We start from the raw sequence: 20839 nt of genomic DNA on the forward strand, positions 1-20839 counted from the left end.
GTTGCTTTACATATTTTAAGCTGAGATTGATATTGTTTGGGGAAACTGAGATACACAAGTATTGTTAGCAAGGTTGTCAACATGTGGTGTAAAGTTGTCTCCATCTCTCTTTCTTCTTTCCCCTTCCAGGATCATGCGGCTAGACAATGAGCAATTAAATTTAGAAGGGGAACAAGAGAAAACTCCCGGCGTGATAAGATAAGAGGTGCTCTAAACTGGCTGTAATACATTTAGTGTGTGCTTTGATTACTGGATCAGGAAACTCAGACCTGGATCAGCACTTTTTCTTAAAGAAGCAAAGCTATGCACAGTCACTTCTCAAAGCGGTTTGCACCAGCTAAAACACAAGCTCCAATCTCATCCGAGCTGACAGCCATTCATGTATCTGCTAAACTGTCTTTGCATGCATGTGTATTACAAACTCTTTGCTGTAACTGGCTCCTGTTAGCAAGTCTCGTCTTTCTGGTAAAAAGTGGTTTGTGGCCTAAGCAGCACATGAGTTGCTGTCCTTGACCTTTTCTTGCCCATTAACATCCTCTCCACCTCCCATTAAGGGCAGGGGAACGAGATGGAAGAAAGGGCAGATCGGGGGGAAGAGAGGTTGAGGTGTGGGTGGGTGTGAAATGGGAGAAAGAATCAGTGTGTGTGTGTGTGTGTCCTGCTGATCAGCAGTGTTCACTCTGTAGGAGTCCAAAGTGAACAGCGTTGCCTTCAGGAGCAGAGTAATATATTCAGCTGATGACCTCTGCTGTGCACTGTAAAGTGTTCCCCCCAACGAGCTCCTGCGAGCTCTCCCAGGGTGATACATGAATAAACACTCTCAGGGCTCCCATGACTCTTCCTCGCAGAAGCTGAATATTTTATACTGTGTTTTTTAGGAGGGGTAAAATGGAAATCTGATCAGCTGCAGTTTTAGAACAATATATATTGAACATTGTAACTCATTCAGAATAAGTGGGGGAATCTTGTGTTGGCTGCATGGATTCTGTCTGTGTGCATACATGTATTTTAGAGACGGACAGATGGACAGATAAAGGCAAGTACAAAGAGTTGGCTGTGTTTCGTGAGCTAGTCCTTATTTCCTGAATGTGGCAAGCAGCAACTTGGAATATCAATGATGCTTCAGTCCCCACAGCAAAGACTGCAAAGTGAATGAGTTAGTGTGTGTGTGTATGTATATATTTATATATGTGTGTGTGTGTGTGTGTGTGCGCATGCGTGCGTCCATTGGCCAAACACCAGTTCACTGTGTAGAAACAAAATTACACACATACACATTCTTGCTCGGGGCGACCTCTTAAATTGGATTGAGACGACAAACTGATCAAAGCAGTTTGTAGCAGGATTGATGCCACTGGGAGACCTAACCTGCTTATAAGAACATTTCCCAATACCAAACACACCCACACCCCACCCGCCCCCTCCCCAAACACACACACACATACACACACTGTGCGCTTTTCTGGACTGTGTTGGCGTGTGATTCATAGAGTCTGAGCAAAGACTCTTACAGCTAAACAAAGGAAGGGGGGAGGGAAGGGCCCTGACTGTATGTGTAAGTGGTGTGTGTTTGTGTGTGTAGGTGGGTGTGTGTGTGTATCGCGATGGTAGTGATTAATACTCAAATCAAGTCGTACATTGGTAAGGACAACAAACAAACATAATGGTGCCGGCCACGGATGTCATCAGCATGGAGTCATAAAACTGCTCCATCAACCAAGCAATATTGCAATGGAGATGGAGATGGAACGACTGTTATCTGTCTGTTCACCCAGGCCGCTGTTTACACCCTTGCAGTGCTCATGTAAGAAGTTGCAGTGAGGACTATTTTGGTGAACATTACCCACATACAGTATATAATGATGACACAGACTGCTGACTGTACAGTATACTTGGAGAACAGTCTCTGAAGTGATGCCATTGGCCTGATTTCCAGTCTAATTCTAAAAGGCCCAAGCAAGTTTCTCCCAAGAGAAACCCGACCAGACCAACCCTGAGAGCATGAGTAACAGAGTTAGCCTCTGTGGCATACTGTATGATCCACTGCTAAAGCTAAGGAATTATGTCAGTCGGTATATAGTGACAATTGACACGTTTCATATATTCATATAGTGAGGGCAAAACAAGTATCACTCCCTCTGCACAGTAAGCAGGGCAATAGAGGAAAGCTAAAGCAATCCACACAAATATGAGGAGTGCGTGACAATGCAATGGCCTTCTGCCCTGTTGCTCATTTGTAGTCCAGATATTTTCTCCTTTCTAGTTTGCATTTTGTGATCAAACCTAACCACACCACATGATTCCGGATGCATACGCCCTGCCACATGAGAAGACACAGCATCCCAGCTCCACTAAAGGTCTGCACTGCATTCCGATTTGAGGCCACTGGAAGTTTTTTGCTGAATTGGCCCAGTTTAATAAACTATTTGTTGAATTTTTCCAGAATTATTTATGAGACCTATCTGACTATTAGTTTGATCTGGACCAAAGTCAGAGTCTACCGAGGTCTCTTCAGGTCTTTCTACTTGCTCATCAGCTCGAGCTACCCAGGGGAGGTTAGGTGTCTGCAGGCTCTTGCTTTTTACCTCACCTTGAGAAAGGACTGCTTCCCGAATAAATATGACCCACTGGGTGATGATGAACTCATTTCAGCTTTGTCACCTCCAGGATTGTTCATGTAGGTATCAATCCTCCCACCCTTGTTCCATGTGTTCCCTTCACTCCACTAGTCCTTGGGTGCAATGTGTATATCATAAAAACTCAGAACTATGCGTCAGTTATTTCACATGGTAAGAAAATGGTATTTGAATAAGATGTCTCAGTATTTTATTTAAGCTACAATGTCCCTCCTGTAGGCAGTTATGATACATGTTGCAGTTGTGTTATATTTAGTTTCACTCATAAGCATTGATCAATTTTAATAATAATTATTATATGAACTATGTTTAGCAGGCAAATGATGAGACCTACACAATACAACATTGGCAAAAAGAGGCTCTTGGTTCACAGCACCGTGTATTTATTGTTTGGATGTGCCTGCTTTTGTTTTGCAACTTTATTTTTTAGTGACTCAAAGCTACTCATAACTTTATTAATCCGTGGCCTCAATCTGTTGCTGTCTTGTATTTTTAGCCCATCTCTCTTTGTTGAGTGAATGATCCCTGATTCAACACGAAAGTAAACATGAAGACAAACGCAAAGACAAGTGTGCTCAACACATGTAGGTATGCACACGGTGGCAGATGTGAAGGAAAGTGTGGTAGCATGTAGCCAGCAGTGATGAGCATGGTTCATGTGATTTACTCAGAGCTTACCACCCACAGACATTTTATCTGATTGTTATTACAGTAGAACACTGCATAGTAACGCATTAGAAAATGACAATATGACATTCTGATGCAATTTAATCTCCAGGTAATATGCCATGGAATATTTCAAGAAGTTAGATTATTTTGCAAACTACAAACAATGCACTGTTAAAAAAAGTAAGGACTGCTTTGTCAATTTAACTAGTGCCCAGCCGACCACACCCACACACATCCCCCCTTAATTATTTCTCTCTCCCTGCTCTGTGTTTGATAGATGAGTCAATGTCACAATATTGGAGCACAGAGGCATATGAGTGAGTCCTGAGATGACAGAGAGCCTGGTGTCCCCAAATCCCCCTCTACTGCACCATGGCTCTATGTCACGGTATAATCCTGTCTCACTTGCTGAGAGGCCGAAAGGGAGATTGAGAGAGAGGCAAGAAGAAGACAAGGAATACAACATATATGGCCAAATAATATAGATGATATACAGGACTGTCTCAGAAAATTAGAATATTGTGATAAAGTTCTTTATTTTCTGTAATGCAATTAAAAAAACAAAAATGTCATGCATTCTGGATTCATTACAAATCAACTGAAATATTGCAAGCCTTTTATTCTTTTAATATTGCTGATTATGGCTTACAGCTTAAGAAAACTCAAATATCCTATCTCTAAATATTAGAATATCATGAAAAAGTATACTAGTAGGGTATTAAACAAATCACTTGAATCGTCTAATTAACTCGAAACACCTGGAAACATATTTTCAAATGTTTGATTTTGTTTTGCTGTTATAAATCTTTTTTTTACTTGGTCTGAGGAAATATTCAAATTTTATGAGATAGGATTTTAGAGTTTTCTTAAGCTGTAAACCATAATCAGCAATATTAAAAGAATAAAAGGCTTGCAATATTTCAGTTGATTTGTAATGAATCCAGAATGCATGACATTTTTGTTTTTTTAATTGCATTACAGAAAATAAAGAACTTTATCACAATATTCTAATTTTCTGAGACAGTCCTGTATATATATATATGTATATATATCATATATATATATGATCATCAAAGAGGTAGTTAAAAGAAAAATAGAGAATGGATTTAAAGGCAATGAGCAATATGCCTGGATGGAGTCGCTAAAAGAAAACAGCTTGAAGTAAAAGGGTATGACTCAGCTGCATAGGCAATTAGGACAAGGTGCAATTCTTAGAATTCAAATTAAGGAAAGGCATTCAGAAGCTGTGAGAGAGAGAGAGAGCGAGAGAGGTAAAAGAAAAATAGTGGACGAAAGAGAGGGAGGGAAAGACTAAGGCAATTAGCTCATTTGAGTTGTCAGAGCCAAACCAGAGTGTTTTGAAGTGATAAGGTAGTGAAGGTGCAGCACAAGCAGAAGACAAATCAACTGCATCTTCTCATCCCCCTATTAATACCACTGACACGCTCTTCAAATTCATACACACACACACACACACACACACACAGACACACTGGCCTGGAGCACATTTGCTGGTGCTAATGGTCTGCGTAATTCAAACACAACAGAATTAGTGTTGGAATAAAAACACATTTATGCCCCCCATGTTTTCTAGCAGTTTATTTCCAACGCAATAGTTTAAATTTGTGAGTGATTTGGAGGTCTTCTATGTATTGAGATGAATACCTTTTCTTAAGACCACATTATATTCCTGGATACAGTATAACACCCCGTTAGGATTTGTTCCCTCTCATTCGCACTTCCTCTATGTGGTGCACACATTGGGCTTCTGTGTGGTCAGCTCCACAAGCATCATTGCCATTTGTATGCTTTCATTTCCTGATGGACTGTGTGACCGAGTACCTTTGTTGCTTCAGTGGATGATCAAGCCAACACACACACACACATACACAGAAACACGTGTGTGTACTGTGCAATGCTGAAATACATTTATTCTGTTGCCATAACTACTGAACAAGTTTACGGTCAGGGCTGTGAGCGGCTTTGTTTGTGTTTCTGTGAATATGTCGCTATGATTGAAAACCGATGACAAACAGTGAACACTGACCTGTGCTTAACTCCGCCCCTGCACCGACACAAACAGTCGCCCTGGATTCAGACACAGAGCATGTTGTCATATTTTGAGCATCAAGCTGCTCATAACCATTCACACATGATCTGTTGTCAAGGCAGCACATCATATCCCTAAGCAGAGTCATCAGCTAGCTGGCTTAGTCAAATAGTTTGTAGGTCAGAGATGTTCAAATATCTGCAGCCACGCTCAACAACACACTGCCTTTACCAACTTACAACGAACTAGTTTTAGTTATTGTCTTCTTCAACTAGATTGTTGAATATTGAAACATGCTATCATGAGATTTGAATTCAACATTTAGAATTTTCAAATAAACTATTGAGATATGAGAAGGCATATTTATAGACAATAAACACTGCCTATATCTGAAGAAATATATATAAGTGTATATATATATATATGTTACTCATCTCCTTATCAACCGTAATGGCAATACTAGGAATCTAATGAATACATATTACACATTTAAAGATTGGAGGTCAAACCTGGAGTTCTGGAACCAAAATGGAAAATGTTCATGTTTTATTTGCTTACGTGAACACCGTTAATCACATGATGTAGATGTAGAACTTCTTCCCCATCAGCAAACCACATATTTGTATAAAGTATTCATTTTCTATCACAGCCATAACACAGGAGCCACAGACCTGGAACAACCTGCATCAGCTTTCATGCTAAAGTCAGTGTTCAAAAACATGCTTGGATAATCATTTGTTCCCATAAACTGAATATCAGTGATGTGGGCGATAAGAGATGCCGACAAAGAACCCAAAGAATAAAATAGACAATATCCACTCGAGCCACAGCCTGATCTGCTGCCGTCTGCCGTTACAGAGGTACCACCACACAGAGCAGCTTCTTCCCTCATCCTCCACACTTCACATATAATATAGTTGTTTATTTTGGTGTTTAGCCAAAATACAAACTGCATTTTGCTGCTCAAACGTGTTGTACAATGACATTAAATACTCCTTGTGTGCCCTGCACTCTTGTGTTGTAGTATAACGGACCGTTGTCGACGCGTGGCCCGTACGGATCCCCCCTCGCTGTTTGCCACGCATGTAAACTGCGGATAATTACACAGTTTAACCATCAGAGTGTGAAATAAAGCTTTACTGACGGAGAGTATTCAATAAAAAATATGGGATCAAGAGATTGAGATTCATGCGATCTAGTCGCCGATCCTGGATAATGTTACGTTGTGAACAATAAATCAGCTTCTGTTTGAGGTGATGCTTCACTTTTATTACTATTCAGTGAAATGAGTATTGGCCAAAGCTACATTCTAACGGCATCATGATGTGTTAAAATGTAATAGTGAAATTTACATTTATTGAGAGACTGAAATATAAAATAAATATTAGCGATACATTATGATCTGTTTAAGTTCTTAACAGTGGCACTAAGTAACTAATAACATATAATTAAAACTACCAATAACAAGATTTTTTAATGAATGAAAAGTACAATCTTTTAATTCATAATCATTTCAATGATATGTTTAGTTTGAACCCATGGACTATAACAAAGTAAAAGGGAATCATTTACATTTTGTTATGGTTTAGACTGAATTCAGAGCGACTTAAATTATTTTTTATTTTGTGCTGAACCGATCTAAGATCGGTGACTCAAATCTGAGCTCCCATGAGTCTTATGATCCATAGCTTTCCTACTCTTGTGGCCTTAAAGCTCATAATACTCCATGTTTCCCTGCTGGTGTTTATTGCCAGCTGCTGTCAATCAAACATGGACACGCCCCTTCATTGGCTGAGACAAAAAGGAACATTTCTGATAATTTCCCGCAGATATTTTATTCCTTCCTTTTACTCATATGAACCATTAAAAAAACATGTAAAACCCTAATTGAAAGCAAAAAGTGATGATTTATCATAATATCAGTTGGACGTAAGCATTTGACCTAAAGATGTCAGCAGACACAATTCAAATAGTGGAATAGACATTATGTTGATGTATTGAGGTGTAATGTTTGAAAACATCAATGCTGATGTCCAATGCACCAGAAAGATTAAAGTTAATTAAATTTTTAGTGTCTAAAAGAATGCAAATAGCATGACATGTTTGACCATTTAATGCATGCAGCTCTCCTCAAATGGCCGTAATTTGCTTTAACTGAATCATTTATTTAAGAAGGAAGGGCTTGACCTTAAAAAGGTTATCGTGGTACGTCTGCAGGGGGTTCTATTTTTCATTCCTGAAACTTCACACAGAAGGCAAAGTGCAATACATCCAAATAAATTAATTGGTGTCTTCTACTGCAGTACGTAAAGCATTGTATTGCAGTGTTGTACTGATGAAAGTAATAATATGTAGATGCAGTGTGTGCTAAATTATCCATAAAGCTATAATCCTGCAGGTATCCGTGGTGATTATTAGGCCATTATTGCGCTGCTGTCGCACCTGCTGTTACTAAGCAACCAACATTTGTACATTGCGATGAACTTGAGGTAATACAGCAATAATGCTCACTGAATAAAGTTAATGTCAAAACAAAGATAAATGGATTTCAAACACCGTAAATCCCTCACAGTGGCTTTCCTGCTCGATTTGTCTGCGTCCGTTTGGCAGACATTTCAAAAGGATGATGTGAGGTTCTTGGATGGAAAAGGTGAAGAAAGAAAAACCTACGAGACATAGAGTAAAGCTCCAAGTGTTTCTGCACTATAATGATGTTTGTCTGTATATTTACAGAAAAATGCAAAGACATGTCAGCTGGAATAGTTATTTTTCTTGTCACATGACATAAAGTGCACGCAGCAGCATTTCAAAAGTTGTTCTATTTTAATTTTAGGCTGCCGCCATCGTGCACTGAAACATAGGCTTTTGAGAATGCTTGTGAGCCGTGACTGAGTCACTCTTTCTGGAGCCTGCCTCCCACGCCATTATATCGACAACAGTGAATTTGAGAGCGCAAGAAACCTGACATGTGAACAGCCCTTTAGTCCGACTCTGATTCATATACAGTATTTCCATCGATCAATAAATGGGTTGACACCGGAGCAAATACAATTAATTACACCAATTTGCTTCGCCACCCTTTTCCATGTTGACATCACCAGGAACAGCGTGTTTGTAGCTATTGTTGAACACTATAAGAAATTTACATTGTGGTGTACATCTCACCTGCTCTATTGTTCCATGTTTGCTGTAACTGTACATGACCACGTTTCTACACATGCTTACGACCAAAGATCATGGTCTCAACCATAATCTGATTTCCTCAGCTCTTTGTCTAACAATACATCTCTGATTCAGAGGTATCAAACATTTTTTACCTTCCACTGTATCAATTGACCATATGCGAGGATCTGGGATTTGGAATACCATATTCAACCAATTGTCTATTTATTTGTTTGAGGCTAGAGGGTTCGTATGCCTTGTGCTTGAGCTTGAGCTTTTCCCAGGATGTATAGTGGACTGTAAAAGAAAACTGAAGCACTCAGAGGAAACACAAACACAGGGAGAACATGCACAACATGTTTTTGTTTCCCCAATTCATTTACAGTACGTATTTTAATGTGTAATGTATTTTCTTTGAAAGCTGATATGTGACACAGGATTTAAACATTATTCTTCATGTTTTAAAAACAAAATAACTCAATAAAAACCTGTACTTAGTCACATGATGAATGTTTTGAAGAAGGACCTTGATTTCAGAACTTCAATGCAGTAAACGTTATATAAAATAACACGACTCAACAGGTAACAACAGTTGACCATTTTGCAGCGCTGCAAATTATTTGTAATAACTATAACTTTTCTGGACACGTTCTGGAAACTGGAAACTCATCAGCCAAAATAACACTCTCCCACCACCCTAAACATGCAATAACCACATTAGTGTGTGCCATACTATTGTTGTTGATGGTGGAGTTTCCCTTTAAGAAACAAAGCATGATTTTATTTAATTGTGAATCCTGTTAAACTTGATGAGATATTTTCTCCAAAACAACCGTCTCATAACGAGACTCATTACAGCTCTGCTTCGTGCGATCGGTGAAACAGTATACAATATGACTTTTTAGATTTTTCACATCACTCTGGTCATCTATCTTCAACAGTACAAGCTCAACACATACCAGCAGTGAATAGGCCCATTGAGCTTTGTTTGGAGTGGCCGTCTCACCAAGGTCCTCAAAGTAAATATGAATACAGTACACTCTGTCAGGGTCACAGTTGGCTCCCTATTCACACAGCTCCATGTCTACCACAATGTCCTCAACAGCCAATCACTATTGCGCTGGAATCCTGGGGAACCATAGCAACCGCGAGGCCTTGAATGTAATTGGCAGGGTCAATGAAATGAAAGAATAAAGAGACGGAAGTCAAGTTTAAAGAAAAAAAAAGAAAACTGAATCAATGCAACTGCCAACGCTGCCTCTGAGCTGTGGAGATTTGAGAGTGAGTCTGTTGATGAACCTGCTAACTATGAGCTTGAAATGAAGCTGTTTGAAAGCTCACTGGCGGGTGCAGCGCACTAAGTCCCTATGTACTGTTTAAAATGTCACTACATTGTCTGTCTGTCTTTCTCTCTCACACACACTCTTCCTTAATGTGTCTGGGTTGGTTGGTGCTGAGTCACTCATCTTGACTGAGGAAAGGAGACTGGTGCCAGGTACGAGAATGATAGAGTGTGATGCGTTTGTGACGTTTGCAGTATAAGACAAAGAGATAATGTGGATGATAAACTTGTGGAAAGCACTATTTCAAAGTTTTAAACTGCTAAAGGAATAGTTGAAACTACAGGGGAACCACATCACCACCTGTTTTATATCATGATGTCCAGTACAACATCGCTCCAAATAGCCTCAAAACTTTGGGATAGTCTCAAAAACAAAGAAAGTAGAACATTCAGAGCACATTCAAAGTATTTTTTGCTGGTATTACATATTTATGGTTTGATCAGGTTTGATTGACATTGGTGTGTCCCTGGCCACACAAACACAACCTCTAAGACATGAGGACAGACATTTGTAACTGTTGGACCATGAAAATGCATGAACATTTTTTCAACAGAGCATTGTGTTAAAGCAGGGGCCTCAAACACGCGGCCCGCGGGCCAATTGAAAACACTTTCATCGGATTGAAAAACATTGAAATGTCACCAGAGAACGGCCGCTCAACGCGGAAGTACCGAATCCAAATGTCGAACACTTTCTTCGGCTAAAGGGGTTTACTGGTGAGCGTAAACCAGAACTTTCTCCGGCCGAGGTGCGGGACATCCAGCCGCCAATAATGTGGCATTCAAGGCGTAAGTGCAGAGTTCGATTTTCATCGGATGGAAGTCCACGAAACCCTCCGTAGAACGGCTGGCCCTGGACTGTGATCCCAAACGGCTCATGGACGTCGCAGGAGCTGAATGTACTGAACAAGAAGCTTCAAGGCCAGGGCAGCTTGTCAGTGCTGCTATGACAACGTCAGAGCATTCGCCACTCAACTTGTGTTATGGAAAGCCCTTTATTGATCCCTGTGGGTAAATTCTTCTCTGCATTTGACCCATCCATAGTTATTAAGAAGCAGTGGGCTGCAGTGAAGCCCGGGGAGCAACTGGGGGTTCACTGTCTTGCTCAAGGACACTTCAACATGCAACTAATGGGGAGAGCGGGGATCGAACCGGGGACCTCGTGGTTACGGGACTCTCCCCACTGAGCTACACCCGACTAATGTGTGCACAACATTAAGTGGTGAGCAGTATGCTGAATTGTAAAGCTACAGGAGGAATGAGATCACAGGTTTGCAGACTTCAAGACACACAGAGACATTTTTCTCATATTTGCTGACCTTCTCCTTCGAAGTGCGAGATGCTCCTCTGGGCTTCAAACGGAGCTCATGGACCTGCAGAGCAACTCTGAGTGGAAAAGCAGACAAGCTTGGAAAATCTATCAGAGAATATATGAAGAACCGTTCATGATCTGAATTGTTATTTATAAAGATTTAGAAGATTGGATCACTTTTTTTTAAATATTTGATGCAGCCCAGCCTCACCCAGACTCTACGTCCAGCAGCACCCAAATACATTGAGTTTGAGACCCCTGTGTTAAAGGAAACAAAACAAACAAAGGCTGTGGATTTGAATAGTCTGGATTTTGAGTGTGTAAATGTATCCACTTTACGGTGACCTAAAAAAAATCAACAGCGCAATGAAGGGGTCTTGTCCATGACATGTATGCCACTTTCTACCAACAATCCCACAATGCAGTTTGCTGCATGTATGAATGTTATAATTACCTGTGTGTGACTCTACATCTCTCAGAAATTATGCAAAATGATGACAAGTATATGAAAACTCAATTTACAGCTCCCTAAAGAGTAAATTATTAAGTTTCTCTTATACAGGGAGTAGTCGTGGGTGAATGAAGGTGTGATTTGAGATACTGCAAAATACAGAAATATCCCATATGAAACAACCAGAAGTCGAACTTTGTCAGATGTTCATGTTGGACTACAACTTTTATGAAGAAGGTGATTAAGACGATTGTTTTTCAGGGTTCTTCAAACTTAATCTTTAGTTTTCTTGTTGTTTTTTGTTTGCCTCTGTTTTTGTTTTCCTGCATGCGTTTTGCTTTTACCTCCCCAGCAGTGAGTGGGAGAGGTTAAAATAACAGAACAGTGGCTGTCCCTGCTACGGAGGACACGCTATCTCTCGCACACCCTCACACACCCTTAAAGACACAAACACGCACACACTCCCACTCCATGCAAGAGAGACTGAGCTGCCTCCTCTTATCCAGAGCTGTCCTGGTCCAAAAAGAGCACACTGGCCTACATTACAATGACACTGACGTATACTGCACTCTCGTATATAAGACTGCGTAGCTGCTTAAAGACAACATAATGGCAGTGACATATTGGGCAACACCACCAAAGTGTTTTATGGTTCTAAATGTGAAAAGGCGTTGTATGTTTATGTTTTAACCTGCAGTGAATCAGGGCAGAGGTCAGGCCACCTTCTCAAGCTTGTGATTGAAATTAGAAGCAATAGTTTTCTGACAGCATAATCTTGTATTTAGAAAAGGGTCACTCACCTGGTGAACACAGCCATGTTGCAGAATTATAAACAAGCAAAGTCCCATCATGCTTCTGAGCTGTGATTCACAGAATATGTGTCTATTCCTCTTTTCTTCCATATTTTGCTGAAGTAAATCATATAACTCTTTTGCAATATAATAGAAGGAGATTTCTTTTTCGTGCGTTTCGTTTGTATACAGTGTAAATGTACTTGTTAATTATGAAGAGAAAGCATTAAGAAAAACTTTGAGAATGAATCTAATTGGAACTGCAATAACTTCTGGAGACTATTTGTAGATTATGTGTGCGTTTACATGCATGTTTATGAAGATGCATGTTCCAGAATAGCAGTTACCTCTTCTCTCCCATCCATCTTAGGCGTCTCATTTCACCTTGACCTAAAACCAAGTACCAGTCTAACTGAAAAACAAGCAAAAGACAAATTACTTTGAGGCTTTGATTCAAGCTTATTAATGTTCTAAAATAATAATGTTCAGTGTGTTTGCATGCCATTGTTTTTGTAAAACAACTTCAGGTTCATTTGGTTTCATTTTACTTCAATGAATGGCTAAAAATCCACCAAAAAGAATGAGTGATACCAATTCTTATTATGGAAAATTGCATTCATAACTTGTAATAGAGGCTAAGACAAATGTAGTAGGCTAGACAAGTAAAGTGCTTTTGTAATAGAGTGCAGTAAGGTGTAGGCTGACTAATCAAGCATCAAGAGAGGGATGAGAATCGAGTCACAGGGCCATTTCTCACTTCTAAGAGGACCACGGATCATTTCTTACGATCCCTTTGTGGGCAAAAAAAATCATAATTCAGTCGGGAAACTGTGACATAATTGATGTGGCCTGCCACCTGACCAACACCTCTTACTGCTGGGAACTTTATTAACAGATATGGACTCAAAGACTTGCTACCAAAAAACCCTTAAACTCAGAGAAGACCGGCCACAGAGCCTTATCCCAGGCCCCTTTCCTGTAGTCTCTCTGCAGATCCCATCTATCGGAGTGAGCGCTGCTATATAGTGGCAGCTTAGGGGGCGGCTTTAGCTCAGTGGGGTAAGAGGGCCGTCCTGCAACCGCAGGGTTGTGGGTTCGATCCCCGCTCTCCCCATTAGTTGCAAGTCGAAGTGTCCTTGAGCAAGGCACTGAATCCCCAGTTGCTTCCCGGGCGCTTCACCGCAGCCCACTGCTCCTTAATAACTAAGGATGGGTTAAATGCAGAGAACTAATTTCCCCTTGGGGATTAATAAAAGTGTATATTCTATATTCTAGCCATGCTTTTCACCTCTTCCACCCTCTGTCAATATGGAAAACAGCATGAGATGTTGGCATACTGCTAACTTTAAAAAGATGCATTACATCTTTGGCTGACGCTTTATCAGTAACCTGACATTGGCTCAATAGGAGGGACAAATCAGGTGGGAATTAGTGAGCATGCTCCAAAAGACTGTGAGAATATGTGACAGAGGCTGTGCCAAACGGATAACACGAGAAATAGAAAGAAAGAAAGACAAGGGCAGATTACGAGTTAGTCTAAAACACAACCTAGAGCTATATTGAGGGGTTTCTGTCAATGATGTTAAGTCAATTAGCACGAGTGAAAAAAGGGAGGGGTTCGAGGAAGGTAGACGGCAGCAGTTATAAGACATCTTCACAGCTTATTTGCAACCAGCCAACATACAGCGAAATTCAAAGCATACAACTGAGACAGCTGCTGGAGATAAGACGGCAGCCTCCCCAGAGAACAGATTCATATTTACCCCACTGATGTTGTCAGGGAAGGACTATTGTCTGTGCCCTTGTTTTCAGCCATCAACACAATGGCCATTCCACTCCGTCCCTCAGCCTCTTCACCTTTGACACTGGAGCGGCAAATCCTAATCGACTGAATGGTTGATGGTGGTATATTAAATCTTGCTTGCCTGTTTGATTTTAATACTGAAGAGTAGGAGGAAGAAAATGATAAGAAACAAAGTAGTTGTCAATGTTCTTGTATGAGGATGGTTATAAGACATATTAAAGGCTTTACAACCAGCCAATAGCCTCGTTTGAAGGCTCTAGCACGGCCAGAGCCATGCTGTGCTGGGGAAAAAAATGAGAGTCTGCTCTTTTGCAACCCACACATACTGTAACAACCAAGAACACTCTTCTGTTAAAACAGAAAGCCGCCAACACATGCTGGTGGTGATTGAATAGTCTGCTGTGTATTGCAGTCACATTTAGAAGAAAATGAAGTAACTCTTGACAAGTCACTGGCGTTCCATCTGCTTGTTGAGGCCCATCTGTACTCAAACACTGCCAGGTGTGCTGGCAGAAAACATTAACACATCTCCATCCATCCATTCAGCGCTGACGAAACATCCAGAATAATAATATCATCAGAGGAATTTCCTTTATGCCTGCAATATGTTATATGCCTTGATTTGTCTATATGTACAGCACATCCTATTTAAATTGTAAGCAATACATATATCTCAAAAAATTAAAAATTAAATCCTGAGAAAATGGACTCCCACTCAACCTGCATTCCAGACTGTTACATAAGTGCTGTCCCTGTTTCCTTTTACTGCACCAGAGTACCTGCTGTAATGCAGTCATCTTATTGTGATTGTCAAGAGAAAATATGCACATATACATCAAGTAAATGCCATTCAGTGCCTCACGGCGCATTATTAACTGACTCTTGATGGTCAGGCCTGGAGGTTTTAAGTTCAGCCTGGAGGTTTTAAATGAAGTCTTGGTGTTCCTGGCAACCCACCTTTTTCCCCAAAAAGCCTCAGCAGAATCACTTTTGTATTGCGACTCAGACCATTTAAATGACTAGTAGCCTGCTGGGTTGAAAAGTATTTGTCTTAATCAGCACGCAAGGACGAGGGGTGGTGAGTGATTGTATGAAGGGCAACAGTATAAAGGTCAAAGGTAAGGCGTTTCAGTCACCACAGAGACTCGGCACACTTATTTATGGTCGCTGGCCTTTTAGCTGCATGACGTCAAGATAGTTCAGAAATGTACTGACACATACAGCATCTGCAAAAAATAGAAAATAAGAATCTGTCTGCTTTACGATTATTGTGGGATATATTTAGATTGTATTATTAAAGTACTTGCTTTGCCAAAGTATTCATACCTCATGTCGAGGTGGACCACACAATCTTCTTAGTTAAAACACAAATGTATATTTATATATATATATAAACTTGATAAGTGTTAGATTCTGAGAGGAAATACAGGTAAGCATGTCAGGAAAAGAAACCCACAAACTGCAGAACTGTGGGACACATGTATTTTTTTCCCCTTCACAGTCACTCAGAAATCAATGTTAAGAACTAAGCTGAGGCATCAAAGACCAACAGCCTATCTGACCTGCATAGAGCCCCACTGTGGGGTATAATGCAGCATTGTACACCAGTTACTTAAAGACCCATTCATGCAGACACTAAGTAAATGCATAGGACCGTAAGATGGGGGTTCAGGGTAGGATACGATTTACAATACTGCCTCCAGCCTTTACGATTAAACAACTTACACACAAATGGAAATATATTCAGAGAGAAGAAAAAAACATCAGATGAAAGCGTTTTCTGATTAGAGAAATACAAACCAACGTTTTTTTTTATTTTTCATAGCCTCCTTTGTCTCTCCATAAAAATAGTGTTGCTAAACTGCTAACTGTTAAAAGGAAAACAAAAAGAGTCATGTTTCAATGTAGTCCATGGAAAAGCCTCAGTATCAGACATTCATGTGTTTCACTTCAATCCTCTGTGTTCTTAATCCAAAAGCAGAATGGTCAGCAAAGCTTTGTATCACTGCACCACATGTCCGTTCCTTTGACAAAATGAGCATCGCAATGAGCTCTTGCAGAGACAAGTCAGGCAACTGCTATAATGCATTATTAAATTAGCCCTAAATACTACACAAGCCATTAAGAAGCATGTCAAAACCTAACGGAAAAGAAAAAACAGAAAATGCAACCAATACATAACAAAGTATTTGCAAAAACTGTCATTAGCCTGCTCTTTGCCAGTTAAACCAGTGAGGAATCATGTGCACACTAAATAAACATGTTTAGATAAGCTACAACTAAGAAGCACTGGCACTGTCAAATAAATGCAGCTTAGCTCCAGCGAACAGAGGGTTAAATCTTAGCTGCGGAAATTCACTGCAGTCCAAAAGCATTTGGCTGATAGCTATTGAACAGCACATTCTATCTGTGCCATTACGCTGCTATCCTTTGAGAAATGTTTCTATCCATCTAGAATTTGCTTGTGTGTCTTTTTGTGTACCCACGTTTGGAAATACCATTTTATTGCGTATAATATTTGGCACAGTAAAAACTGGAGCTTACATTTGGGGCTGTATTTAGAAACGGGTGCCTGTATAAAGAGTTTTTAATTGCATCTTAAATATGATCCAAAAAACAAACTAAATGCCTCTTTTCCTACAGTAGACAGAACCACCTTCTATTATCAATCACAAAAGCAATTCAATATATTTGTCTTTTTTTAAATAGAAGTCACATGTTATGAGAAAATATTTCAAATTACTTTCTTTTCTGATATAATCTGCATGTCTCACCACTTCCTGACCGTAGTTTCATTTATATATATTTGTATTTTTTTATATTTATATACGTATGTATAGGCATGAACAAGAAACAAAAAACTGTCCCTGTTTTGCACTTCTGTACAAAAGAAAGTTACCGTTTTGTTCTTTGTGCATTCTATTGCATGGACTGGTGAGCAAAGAGGTGGAGAGGAGAGGTTGCGGCTGAGTCAGAGATAGATCCAGAGGGAGCAATGCTCAGATTTGGGTCTCTTGAACCTTCTCCTTGCTATGAGTAGTCTTAACGATGTAGGGATCAGCAATGGTGCTGATGTGGCTGTGATGCTGTCTGACTGAGCGATGAAGAGAGTTGTTCTGGGTCCAGTGGGCTCCATAGCCCCCTTGGCGGGATGAAGAAGACACGTACCCAGGCTTAAAGGTGTTGCTGTGGTGTTCCACTAATGTAGGCAGTAGCAACCCTGGGTCTTCAGAGCCACTAGATCCAGAGGTGGGTGGTGGAACGGGAGGAACTTCCTCCTCCATCTGTATGATTTCTATGGTCCTGGCTGCTGCCACAGTGCTCCTCTGTTGATGCCGCTTACGCAACTTATAGAATGCTATCAACATGGCCGCTGCCAGCAAGGTAACGGCTACGAAACAGCCAATGATGATTTTGGTGGTTCTCATCACCTCATCCAGGCTGGGGGCTGGCCCACTAGGGACCCTGGCAGTGGGAATTGACACCTGCCCTGGAGACTGAGTGTTTTGAAACAGCACAGCGGGTGTGGAGATGAAGACAGGCTGAAAGACTGAGGGTGAGGCAGGGATAGTAGGCTTGGGTTTAGGGGTCTCCTCCACTGTGGGCTCCAAAACTTCCACTGTTACAGTGGTAAAATAGGACAGATTAGACGTGTTGAGTTCAGCATTGCTGACGTTTAGGTAGGCTGATGCATTGGAATTTCCCGCCATGTTGCTGACCATGCAGGTGTAGACCCCCGTGTCTGACGGCAGAACGTTGGAGAAGTTGAGAGTCCCGTCGTTAAGGACAGATATCCGTGGGTGAGTCGAGCCATGGGTCAATACCGTGCCATTGGGGAGAAGCCATCGGACTGAGCTCATCGCAGCCGTGCGACACTTTAGTTCTGCCACCCTTGCTGCAGAGATGTTCAGGTCTCGAGGAGCATCAAGTATGAAAGGTGCTGAACATTGAAAGGTGGTCTGATCAACTTCTACCAAGTATCGTCCCCTGATGTGGACCGGGGTGTGGCAGCGTCCGCAGCAGGTGGAATTAGTGGGAATGTATTCTCTGAGCCACCAGGAGAGCCACACTACATCACAGTCACATCGCCAAGGGTTGTGGTGCAGGTGTAGCTCCACCAAGTACTGAAGAGGGGTGAAGAGGTTATGGGGGAGGGATGACAGGTTATTATGGGCTAAATTCAGCTCCACCAGGGCTGTGATGTCATCAAATGCATTCCTCTCAATGGTAGTGATGGCAGAGTTCATAATCCAAAATTTACGTAGATTTTTAAGCCCACGGAAGGCCCCAGGTTTCACTTCAGGAAAAAAATTCTCTGATATTTCTAGCTCCTCCAGTCCCACCAGTGGTGAAAGATGAGGAAACTCCACCAGGTTGCACATCGCCAAGTTGAGATACTTGAGATTTTGAAGACCCTCAAATGCCCCATCAGAGATGTACTCCAACTTCCTCAGTTCTCCCAAGTCCAGTCTCATGAGGGAGGGGACACGGTTGAAGGCATAAGAGGGGATGCTCTCAATAGGATTGTTTCTTAGCCACAACTCTCTCAACTTTGACAGGTACTCAAAAGCTCCACTGGGTATGACTGTCAGTCTGTTGTCGAACAGCTCCAGGGTATTGAGGCTGGCCAAGCCGTTGAAGGCCCCCACCTCAATCTGTCTGATAGAATTTCTTCCCAACTGCAGTACTTCCAGGTGATGCAGGTGCCTGAAGGTATCTGCTTGTATGGTCTCTATGCTGTTTTCCATCAGGTTCAGGTACCTGGTATTGGGGGGGATGTTCGGGGGAGCCCTAACCAGGCCTCGGCGGGTACATACTACCTTGCTGAGCTGGTTAGTGCAGGAGCACACACCTGGGCAGTTCTGTGGGTTAGCCGAGCCCAACGCAGGGCCTGTGGACTGGCACATACTGAGAGCAGGCACCATAAGGGAGAGCACGGCGAGCAGGGCTGCGTTCCAGGTAGGCTGCACACTAACCTGGCCCAGAGGACTCATGGTGTGGAGGGCTCATTATTCTGCATGGTGGGGGTAGACGGCACACACCAGAGGACAGACCAGCCTAGCCTGGCTGGAGCAACTCAAGGCTCCCAAGTTCCATCGACAGTGCAGGGAGATGCTACATAAAAATTGATGTGTGTGTGAGAAAGGGAGCGAGAGAGAGAGAGAAGGGGGGAAAAAAGAGGAACAGAGAGGGAGACAGAGTGTAAGAGATTAATACAGAAGATGTAGCAGAGGAAAAGCAGTGCAGCAATGTGAGAAAAAGGTTTCAACAACAGTATCAGTGACGTACCTCATTAGTTTGGAAGTGGTCCTTTTTGCTTTTTTTCCAAATGTTAAAAGCAACAGTTATTCATTCTGTTCATTTATAATTTCCTTCCGTGGAGAGACACCAGATTGATGTTTTCTTGTTTCCCCTCTCTGAAAACGTGAGGTGGCCCTCTATTAGCCAAGGGTACAAAATGGCTCCTGGTATTAAAGACTGAAAGCAGCATGAAAAGCACTTACAGGCAGTGGTAAGGCCATGAAGGCTTGGCGGGTGCCTGGATCCCTTTTGCCCCCTCGAACTGCTCCCCTGCCTGGCTGCAGACTCCAACATGCAGCTCCACTCTGGATGAAGAACAATGATCCATAACGCAGTGAAACACGACAGAGGAGGAGAAGAGAAGTGACCAACTGAAATGAATAAAAATCCCCAGTCCTGCCGGCTCCTGATACATGTGTTGGCTCGTCCGCCGGTCGCCTGTTCGGTGGAGACCTCCCTCACTGTGACTTTGCCAAGGGCTAGTCGGTCGCTGATTAGCCCCGTTGTGACAGAGACTGAGAGACAGAAAAAGGCTAAAGAACTCCCGGCACAGTCATCCCCCTCTCCTTCTCCTCCTCTGTGCTCCTTTTGCTTCCTCCAACGTTGACTGGCCCCGGTCAGAGCAGCTGCAGGCTGCCGTGTGCACAGTTAGCAGTAATCCGTCTATTCCTCGTGGGGGGAGGGGGGGTTGGTGGGACTAGTGGGAGAGATGGTGGCGCTGGGTGGGGGGGTGGAGAAGGAGATGCGCTGCGCTGTTGGAGCTCCGCAAAAGGCTGTCAGAAAAGAGATAGAGCACTATTGTCCTCTTCTGAAATGAGAGAATAGAGAGAGCGATGACGCTGGTAGGATGTGTGTGAAAGTGGGCTCCGTGTCTGTATCCAAAAACAGAGAAAGGTAGTGATGATTCTTCCCTCCACACGATGTTTGTCACCTGGGCTGTCTTCTGCAGTGGTCCTCTGCTTGCTTATTTGTTAGTTTTCCTCCATGGTCGAGGTCGTAAGTTGTGGCAGTTAGCCATGTGTGTGGCTGTCAGACTCGCGGCTGGCCGGTGGACTACTGCAGTAGCCAGAGTAAAACAGAGAGAGAGAAAGAGACAGAAGGAGCGAGATTGAGAGAGGAGAGAGAGAAAGAGAGAGAGAGAGAGAGAGAGAGAGAGACCCACTGACAGATCAAGAGCAAGGGAAAGATAGAGTGTGCAGAGGAAAGAGAGAGTGTGAGAGAGATAGATGAAGAGGAGGCACGCGAACGCTCAGGCAGCCCACCGCCACAGAAGAAGTAGGAGCAGCATTCTAATCCACATCTCCTCTTGTTTATTCTCCAA

General features: G+C 42.0%; 1 protein-coding gene across 2 annotated transcripts; it reads right to left on the reverse strand.

The window, feature by feature from the left end:
* Positions 1-14287: 14287 nt before the first annotated feature.
* lrrc4.2 (leucine rich repeat containing 4.2) lies at positions 14288-20054 on the reverse strand. Of its 2 annotated transcripts, XR_008832115.1 has the most exons (4): positions 19722-20054; positions 19507-19634; positions 17117-19332; positions 14288-14354 (listed from the first exon to the last, which is right to left on the reverse strand). XR_008832115.1 is itself a non-coding variant. In XM_056417428.1 (3 exons), exon 3 carries the CDS (start codon positions 19209-19211, stop codon positions 17217-17219), a length of 1995 nt encoding a protein of 664 aa, XP_056273403.1. In that variant the 5' UTR covers positions 19212-19332; positions 19507-19634; positions 19722-20054; the 3' UTR covers positions 15683-17216. The 2 variants fall into 2 exon arrangements, 1 of the variants encoding a protein (XP_056273403.1); XM_056417428.1 differs by lacking the exon at positions 14288-14354 and having other exon boundaries at positions 15683-19332.
* Between the last annotated feature and the right edge of the window lie 785 nt (positions 20055-20839).

This window comes from Pseudoliparis swirei, chromosome 6 (assembly GCF_029220125.1).
Source record: "Pseudoliparis swirei isolate HS2019 ecotype Mariana Trench chromosome 6, NWPU_hadal_v1, whole genome shotgun sequence".
Taxonomy (NCBI): domain Eukaryota; kingdom Metazoa; phylum Chordata; class Actinopteri; order Perciformes; family Liparidae; genus Pseudoliparis; species Pseudoliparis swirei.

Excerpts from the sequence above, each read along its gene's own strand:
- lrrc4.2 (XM_056417428.1), bottom strand. The coding sequence starts at position 19,211 with ATGAGTCCTCTGGGCCAGGTTAGTGTGCAGCCTACCTGGAACGCAGCC.